At 34.7% G+C, this 10,485-nt stretch overlaps 1 protein-coding gene across 1 annotated transcript; it reads left to right on the forward strand.

Annotated features, from left to right (window-relative positions):
* The first annotated feature begins 3,838 nt into the window (after positions 1-3,838).
* On the forward strand, positions 3,839-4,561 carry LOC110803191 (uncharacterized). Its single transcript, XM_022008681.1, has one exon. It carries the CDS (start codon positions 3,839-3,841, stop codon positions 4,559-4,561), a length of 723 nt encoding a protein of 240 aa, XP_021864373.1.
* Positions 4,562-10,485: the final 5,924 nt, after the last annotated feature.

Raw genomic sequence — 10,485 nt, forward strand, 5'->3', positions numbered from 1 at the left:
AGTATTATACTTCATATTTTTTTAGGGAAAACCAATCCGGTCTAAAACCCGGTTTTAAAGGGTTTTGGACCGAACCAGATCGGAGACGGAAAATTTATATTTCTCGACCGGAAGACCGGACCGATTATCTCCGATCCGGTCCAATCCAAGATCAGCCTAGTCCGGTCCGGTAATTTTTTCGGCCCGGGCTGGTTTTTGCACACACCCCTAACCATGTTCTCTTCACCTTTTCATTGTTACTTATTGGATTAGATCCTATTAAATCAGATCAGATCATACTAGCAACATTCAGACCACACCATACTAGACCATAACTTTTTAATAATTAATATAGTTGTTATTATTATAATATTAATTATTATTATAATAATAACACCAATAATTACAATGGGGATGGACGATTGGAGACGACGTAGCTAGGGTTGTGCCAAAAATTATAAAATCAGCGGTTTTTCATGAAATGCCCCTGAATTTCGGGAACATTCATCAAATAGCTCTGCTTTAAAACTTAAAATACAAAATATCATTATGACGTCATCAATTTCTAGTTAACTCAATTAACCTCTAATATACGAAGTACCCGGCCACTTACCCCTAATTAACCCACCCATCTAATAACCCATCAATGTAGATTGTAAAGAACACTTATACGTAGTATATGGTTTTCTCAGCTACAACAACTTAAATAGTAAAGACTACTCCCTCTGACCCTTTTTATTCATTACGTTTGATATCATGCATGCGATGTAACAATTAATTAATGTTGATAAAGATTCCTCATTTTTTGAATTTAAATAATGCAAATTACATTTTTCTATTAATATTACTACCTCCGTATTTATTTAAGAGATACACTTGGTCGGACACGGGTATTAAGAAGAAAAATTGAATGAAATAAAATAATAAAGCAAGTGGGGTTGGGTAGATATTTTAATAAGTACACAAGTAGGGACCATGTCATTTTGGGGGATGGGAGGTGGGGTGAGTTTCTGAAATTATTTGTTTAATAGGATGATGGGTCATAGAGTAAATTAGATGTATTATTTAATTAGATGGTGGGGTTGATAAATTATTAAATCCTAACACTTATAAAGCTTTGAACTTGGTTTACTATTCACCCAATAGTGATTTACCGATTCTACCCCCATTTTGTGCTTTGTTTTTGTATTTGTCTTATTCTTAATAATAGTGCATGGACTATCTTACCCTCGGATTATTTACCAGTGCCACTTTCTCCTTTGCTTTGAGATTTTTCTCACCCGTTCATTTGAGCGTATCTTCTTTCGCTTTACTTTCCTCCCTCAAACCCCCCTTCCATTGGAACCATGCTCCTGATTTCTCCTCCGCTCATAACTTTGTGTAATGATGTTTGTGTTTACTATCTCCTCTATCTCTCTCAACATCAAGTAAACGTATTGGTTTCGTATTGTATTTATTACATGGAAATTGAATTTCAACATAACTTTTCTACCAGTTACCCAATTTTTTGCATTTACTACAAATTTGTAAATGTTTGTATTTTACGTAACATTTTTACGAAACAAGTTTATATATCTTGGGGGATCGTGCGCGCTAGCGCACGGTCTAACAACTAGTATGACAAGTATATCTTTTAAATAAATACAGCAAGAAAAGGCAAGTGTATCCCTTAAATAAATACGGAGGGAGTATATATATATATAAAAAAGATCCTCCATAGCTTTTATAAAAGCCACCTCCAACACCCTTGCCAAAGTCTGAAATCTACATGTCAAGTCTGAAACTGACCAACTAGACTCTTCAAGCCCATCTACTACAACAAATGCTTTTAATTCAAGCCCATCTATACCTGGCCCACTACTCTCTCCAAATCCTATATATAACTCAAATGGATGACAATTTCAAAAACTCTTATTAAAGGTGGGTACAACTTTCTTGTAAGACCATCTTACATGAGCGCTTACCATCAGATCGAGCTTGACGTCATCTTTTTATAATATATTAACTTCTTTTACTTTTAAAGTATGGAACATAACTAAACGTTATAGAAGCATAACTAATTTAGGCCCTGTTCTTCTGAGCTTTATTTGGCTGAATTGAACTGAACTTAATGGAGCTGAACTGAATTGAACTGAACTTAATGGAGCTGAACTGAACTGAACTGAACTGAATGGAGCTGAACTGAATAAATAATAAATAATAAATAATAAATAATAAATAATAAATAATAAATAATAAATAATAAATAATAAATAATAAATAATAAATAATAAATAATAAATAATAAATAATAAATAATAAATAATAAATAATAAATAATAAATAATAAATAATAAATAATAAATAATAAATAATAAATAATAAATAATAAATAATAAATAATAAATAATAAATAATAAATAATAAATAATAAATAATAAATAATAAATAATAAATAATAAATAATAAATAATAAATAATAAATAATAAATAATAAATAATAAATAATAAATAATAATAATAAATAATAAATAATAAATAATAAATAATAAATAAAAAATAACAAATAACAAATAAAAAATAACAAATAACAAATAATAAAATAATAAAATAATAAAAATAATAAACAATTACTGTAATAATTAATAATTAGTAATTAATAATTAATAATAAATATAATGTTAATATTTATAACAATACTCATAGTAATAAATAATAACTACAATAATCATAATTATTTATTAATAACAATAATTACATATAATATTAATATAATAATAGTACTCCCTCATTTCTAAATGTTGTATCCATTTGGAATCTTGGGGGGTTTTTAAGAAAAATAGAATCTTGTTTTGTATGGGTATAAGTGTAATGATTGGGTGTAAGAGAAATGATTGTGTGTAAGAATGTGCAAGAGATTCCTTTTTAAAGAATAAAGTAAGGAGAGAGAAAATATTAAAGAATTATGGGAAAGGGGATATTTTCAATTAATTAATCAAAAATCAGAAAAAATCCGATTGAAGTGGGGACCAAAGTACATGAGTTGGATTTATTTCATCCAATGAGAGTTAAGCAACAAAATAAAAAACGGATGGAGGACTTCCCAAATTGGGAAAGTCCACTTCCCTTTTTACACTTCCCTCCAAAAACAGATTTTCAGCCAAAAGTTTTCCCTCCAAACTTTTGGCTGCAAATTTTCCCTCCAAACTTTCTACATTTACCACACACCCTTTATAAATAGGGGTCAATTTCTACCAAAAAACCCTCATAAATTCCAACTGTTTTATGATCAGTTACAACAACAAAAAACCAAAGGCAATAAATGCACTATAATTAATCAGCAAGGGGACATTAATGACTTCAGATCAAGAGGAGGACGAGTTCCTCGGTTTTTCCGATGATGAAGGAGACGGCACGAACTCTGATTCAGATTATGATGATGATGAGGCAACCCAAAATGCTGAAAGTGAAGTAAATGCTCATCAAATTGGGGACTTTGAGCATAATCAACAATTGTCAGATCTTAATGAAGTGGGACAAGAATATGCACATGAATGTGAAGTGGGACCACAACATACATCAGGTATATCAGATAACCACTCAGTTCCATTTTTGTTTGATTTGAACATGCCAGCACAACAAGAGTTCCCACCATCTCCAATTCATCAAACAGAAACAGAGAAAAATCATCATAAGCCTAGAACCCCAAGGATTAACAACGAATTAAGGTTGGAAATCTTGTTGTTCCTTCTCTTAAGAAAAGAAAAGCATTCAGATGAACTCATTCATGGGACAAATAGGCAGGCTGTTATAAAGTTTGGTTACACAAGGATGACAATTAGACTTAATATGGTAGAGAGCATTGGCACATAAGGCAGCTATGGATTCGTATTTCTATGATAGCAAATATCACAACTGTGGGAGGAAGAGAATTCAAGTAACATATGAGTCTATAGCCTCCATAGGCGTGGGGGATAGAACAACCATTATTGATCTTGCAAGGATGCTTAATTTGAGTCCCACAACAGTTTGGAGAATGGTGAAAAGAAAACAGATAAAACCACATTCAAGTCCCTTGAATCCAGGCATTTCAGAAGAATGCAAGATGGCAAGGATGAAGTGGGTACTTGGTCTCTTAATGGACTACTCAATACCAAATGATCCCACATATTACAGCATGTATGATTTCATTCACATCGATGAGAAATGGTTCTATCTTACACAAAAAAGTCAAAGAGTTTATTTAGCAAACAATGAACCATTTCCACACAGGAAGGGAAAATCAAGAACTAAGATTCCAAAGTTCATGTTCATGGCAGCAGTAGCAAGGCCAAGGTGGGGACAAGATGGGCAGTGTGAGTGGGATGGGAAACTTGGTATATTTCCATTCACAGATGTAGTGGCAGCAAAGAGAACATCCAAAAACAGAGTGAAGGGGACAATTGAGACTAAACCAATCAAGTCAGTGAATCAGATTGCAACTAGGGTCATGCTAATCAACTACCTAATCCCAGCAATTAAAGAGAAATGGCCACCACATGAGGGGGGAAAAGGTGATATACATCATTCAAGACAATGCAAAGGCACACATTTTGCAAAATGATCAAGAATGGCAGCAACATTACAAGCAAGATGGGTTTACATTGATATTGACTCAGCAGCCAACAAACAGTCCAGATTGTAACATATTAGACTTGGGTTTCTTTAGGTCAATTCAATCACTAATGCACAAAAAGATGCCTAAAACAGTTGAAGATTTAAGTGGTGTTGTGGCTGAGGCATATAATGAACTGCATGCAAAGACTCTATCTAATGTGTGGATGTCACTTCAATATGTTGGAAATGAAATTTTGAAACACAAGGGGGACAACAACTACCAACTCCCACACAACAAGAAAAAGATTTTAGAAGATGAGAGGAATCTGCCAGAACAAGTTAAGGCCCCAAGGTGGGCTGTGAATGAATGCAAACAACTTGTTGATGAATGGAGAGCAAATCAGTGAAGTATAGAGCAAGAACGAGAGATTACTTTTTGTGTTTTGGGAACATGTTTTAAAAGTTACAAGAACAAACAGAATGTCACTTTTGTAATCTTGAATGAAAGCATCACATGTATTTAAAACATTTTGGAAGCAACATATCAACTGGAAGAATGAATGAATCAATTTATTGTTGTTAATCTTTAGTTTTTGTTCATCATACTCACATTCATGTACTTATTCATGTACATGGCATAATCACATATGAACTCAGGGCAATGCAAAATCATAAGGGAACATGTACATGGAAGCAAGAACATGGCAGCAATGCACAAGGCAACAATGCACAAGGCAACATGAACAAGACAGCATGAACAAGGCAACAATAACTAGGCAGCAATGCACAAGGCAACAATAACTAGGTAATCACAATCATAGTTTAGTTTTTGTTCATCATAATCACAATCATGTTTATTATTTCTAGTTGTGATTGAAACACAAAACATCAATTGAATCAGTCAGCCATTCCTTAAACCATGAAGGGGGCATCTTTATGTTTTCAAGGCAACACATGAATTCATTTTCAAGCCAAGGCAAAGCATGGGGACATGTTGTTCTCAGTTTGTATTTGTTCATCATCATTGAATCCTATACTTTAATATCCTCCTCCCAAATGGAGTGAATGACTAACACAAACAGAAATGGGAAAGGAAAGTCACTCCATTTGACATAGGATACTAAAAGTTTAGGAAACTCAGGACATGCAAAATCACAACTTCGAACACATCGGCTTCAAAATGGAAAGAATGCATATCACATCATTTTCAGATGGAAAATCTTCCCACTTTGAAACCGATGCGTCAAAAGATGTAATATTCGAGTTACTAAACCATTTCATCATTGAACAACTCAAAAAATACAAGGCATGAGCAAGGCAGCAAAGGCAAGGTAATTACTTACAACATACTTAGAAAGTCATATGCAAAATCACTTCTCTAAACACATCGGCATCTAAGTGGAAAGAATGCATATCACATCATTTTCAGATGGAAAATCTTCCCACTTAGAAACCGATGCGTCAACAAAAGTAAATGTCGATATGCTTAAACCAATTCATCATTGAACAAAGCATCAAGAACAAGGCATCAAGTACATAGAAGCAAGTACACACAACCATCTCAGAATGTCCCCAAGCATCCCTCACACAAACCCCATCCACCAACACTTAGCTCCTGAGAAGCATTATTCATGCTAATGGCGCATGTGTGTTAATGGAATATAGGGTTTGAGTGTCAGCAAATGAAGACTCATCATAAATGACTCAAAACAAATAACAAGGCAGCAATGGACAAGGCACAACAATCTCAGTTAGGTTGATTTACAACATATATTTAGTATGTTTCTAAATTTTAACAACCTCATCACCCTTTCACAAAAGGGATTACATGATCACTTCTTCGTTTGTGAAATGAAATTTATCCCCTTTTGTAAACGGGGACGAGGGAATATGTTAGAAACCAAAATCTAAGATAATCAACAATTACATCACAGATCACAATGATCAAACTCACACATGAGACATTAGCAAACATTAGGGTTTCAATCTCAGAGTTGTTGAATAGCATCATTGATCTATTGTATCAACATTTTCTCAACTTTAACATCCTTTTCCCTAACGGAATGATTGATATTTACTACTGATCATGTGAAATGACAATCACTCCATTAGACAAAAGGAGTTAAAGGACAAGTATTGAAACATAAATCTCAGGATATCAACCTATAACATCATTGATTATCATTAACACCACAATCAAACATGTTGTTTAAGTGTCATGGTGGTCCTTCCAAAGGGAATTGACAAATTGTGAACTATCAGCATTGGATATTTAACAATAAGTCAATCCCCTTTGAAGGACCACCTAACTAACAAAAGTGAAACATGCATGACATCAAAATTCATCTCAGATGTCCCCAAGCATCATTGAAACAAATTCAACCTACACACACTTAGCGCCTGAGAAGCATCATCACTGATACTAATGGCAGCACGAGTGAGTGTAGGTAACTTGAATTGTTTCTCAGCATATGAAAGACTCATCATCGATGTAACATAACAAAGGTACTTAAGGGGACAACTAAAAACTAAATATACAAGACATGTATTGCCTCTCCCGTCTAATGTCAGTTTATATGTAAAGGATTCAATTTCATTGTTTCCTAGGACATTGAAACTGGCAAAAGACCGGAAAGCCATCACAAATCATGTAAATTTTGGTCTCAGATGTCCCCAAGCTTCATTGAAGCACACCATGTTCACAAATCATTAGCACACAAAAGCCTCATACAGCCTACGGTTGGATGCTAATGGCGCACTGTGGTTTATGAAACATGGATAGTTTCTCAGCACTGAAAGACTCATCACAGACCTCATTCAAACCCTAACATCACAGACCAAACATTCAGGAAAGGCAAACAATAAGAGGGGACTTTAATGAAACTGTTTTTTTCCAATCATATGTTAAAATTTTATTCATAAACCCATCCCATATGCTTTCACCCCTCTCAAGGCAACACTAATCAACCAGCAAACATATCACAGTTGACAATCAACAAACAGATCACAGTTGTTAACCAACAAACAGATCAGTGGGTACATAAGGTTTTATACCAATATCACAACAATTTTTAACAGGCAACATTTTTAAAACCAGCAAGCACACAAGGCAACATTCATCAATCAACAAGGCAACATGTTTCAAGCAACAAGACAATAATAGAGGACATGAATACACTCTAAACCCTATAACATCATCAACAAAACAACAACACCCCTTGCCAACAACAGATCACAGTTGTTGGCTACTCCACCTTATGTCTCCACAGCTAACCAGCAATCCAAATATAATTAAAAGAGGGTTTATAGAAGACACACTTATCTCTAAGCATCATCAACACCCTTAGGTGGCTTTTTTTTTATTTCATCTTCCTTCACGTTTGGGGACGAAACCGAACATTGCCCATCAGAAACCTCTGGACCAGCAGTTGTGTTCTCACACTCACCCACATAGTATAGGTCGAATGAATCAGACTGATTGGGTTCCTTGCAATCAAGAGGGGACATAAAATATGTTTAATATATTTCAGATCATCACAAACATTCATGGGATTTATTATTTAAACTGAACAAGATCATCATAAAAAGATCAAGTCACAAGATCATCATACGAAGACCATCATACATGTCTGAACAGAACAACATCACCAAAGAACAACCACGGGATTCAACATGAAATTTAAAGAACATGCAACATGCAACTGAACTAGATCAACTTAACAAGATCAAAGAACAACATCATCAAAATAATCATGGAATTGAACATCCAAATCAACCAAAGCAGACCAACATTCATGGTATTGAACATGCAATTTAAAAAAGTCATAAAATTCGAGAAAAATCAAGGGATCTCTGACATGCAATTCGAAAACTTCATAATTTAACCAAAAAAATCAAGGGATCTCTGACATGCAATTCGAAAAATTATCATTTAACAAAATAAATCAAGGGATCTCTGACATGCAATTAGAAAACTTCATCATTTAACAAAAAATATCAAGGGATCTCTGACATGCAATTCGAAAACTTCATCATTTAACACAAAAAATCAAACATTTTTTGGACATGCATGATGAAATCAAACTACTTCATGACAATACAATAAGATCAACATTTTTCGGACATGCATGTTGAAATAAACCGAAAACAAATGAACCAATGTTAAATCTAAAAAAATAACCAAAAATCATCAACAAATGAAAAAAAATCATAAAAATTCACAAAAAATCACAATACATCAGAACATGCAGAGTAACCCTATTTTTATTATAAACCCTACGTTTCAACCAAAAATCACAGATTTTCTCCAAGAAACACAAAAAATCCCAAAAACAGAGTAAACCCTAATTAACTCGAAAAATCAGGAAAACAACCCAAAAATAAGTAAATATACCTCATCAGATTCGTCTCCTCCAAAGAATCTCAGATCTGCTGGTTTGGGGACTCGATCGTCGTATTTGGACTCCACCTCTTCACCAGGCTCCACTTTCATTTTCTCAAACCAAGCTTTGAGATAATTTCGAGTACTCGTGTTCTCCTTCTGGGCCAACCTCAAATTATTCAGATACTCGCCAGAATACGAGTGGTCGTTGTTGGGACAATTGCATTTCGAGCCCCAATCACAGTTTGGGTCAGGAATTCGTTGCCCAGAAGTACCCACCGAATTACTCGGAAGATATTTGGAGGAAGAGGATCCCATTCAGAAATTAATAAAACCCTAATAAAACTCCGATTTTATCCCCAAAAAAAATTTCACCAGAAAATCGATTACCAACCGGGATTTGGGACGACAAAGGGGACAAAACTAGAGGGGATCTCACCGGAATGTGGTTCCGGTTAAAGTTTGAGAACAAATTTGAGCGAAAAACCCAAAGATCTGAGAGATCTCACCAAAAAAATCGAAGAACAGGGGCGGAGAAGGTTAGGGTTTTTAGAGAAACAGAGAGATTTCTTGAGGAGAGAGAGGGAGACAGGAGGAGAGAGAGTTAAGAAAAAGAAAGGGATCCGAGGAGAATGAGGAGAGAGAGGGTGAGAGGGATGGGTTACAGCGAGCGATGTCGCGCGCACAGCGAGCGATGGCTCGCGCGCACAGCGAGCAATGGCTCGCGCGCACGGCGAGCGCTGGCGAGCGCGCACTGCGAGCGATGGCTCGCGTGCGATGAGCGCTGGCGCGCGCGCAGCGAGCACCACAACGTGCGATGGCTTGCGATGGGAGATGCAGTAGCTATGCGACGAGCGCATGGGCTGCGCGCACATGGCCAGCAATGGCTGTGTGCGTGCGGCCCATGGGCGTGCAATGCGTAGGGTGTTTGCATTACGATTAGATCGTTTTGAATGTTTAATTTGAAAATTTCAGTTCACGTAATTTTAATTAATTTTAAAATTAATAATTTAAATTATTTTCTTGGACTTTAATTTTGAATATTGTAATTATAATAAATGTTATTTATTCTAATTATTTTACTAAAATTAAAATCATGAATTAATTTAAATAACGACTGAAATTAAATTAAACTTTTTGGATTCAATTATAAATTTATATGAGCTTTAAATTTTAATTAAATTTGTATGTTTCCGGTTAGACTAGAAATACATTTTTATGTTTAAAATTAGTAAAGTATATGAATTTATTGGTTTAAGTGGGAGCGCTTTTTAGTCATAAACTCTTGATTAGGTCTACAAATCCTTAAGGTTAAAACAACTTGATTAGAATTAATAAGGACTGAATAATTGGTAGATTATTGGTGCCCTTGATTAATTGCTGCAAATGTTTACGTGATGCATAATGTGTTTTACTAACCAGCTATGTGGGCCATTCATGATAATGAATGGGTGAATGGTATGTATATTGTATATGTACTGTTTTGCAGGTTATGAAGTTACTAGTATGGCCCAAATAGGATAGAAAATATGGTCTGCGTACCATTAATT

This window comes from Spinacia oleracea, chromosome 2 (genome assembly GCF_020520425.1).
Source record: "Spinacia oleracea cultivar Varoflay chromosome 2, BTI_SOV_V1, whole genome shotgun sequence".
Lineage (NCBI taxonomy): Eukaryota > Viridiplantae > Streptophyta > Magnoliopsida > Caryophyllales > Amaranthaceae > Spinacia > Spinacia oleracea.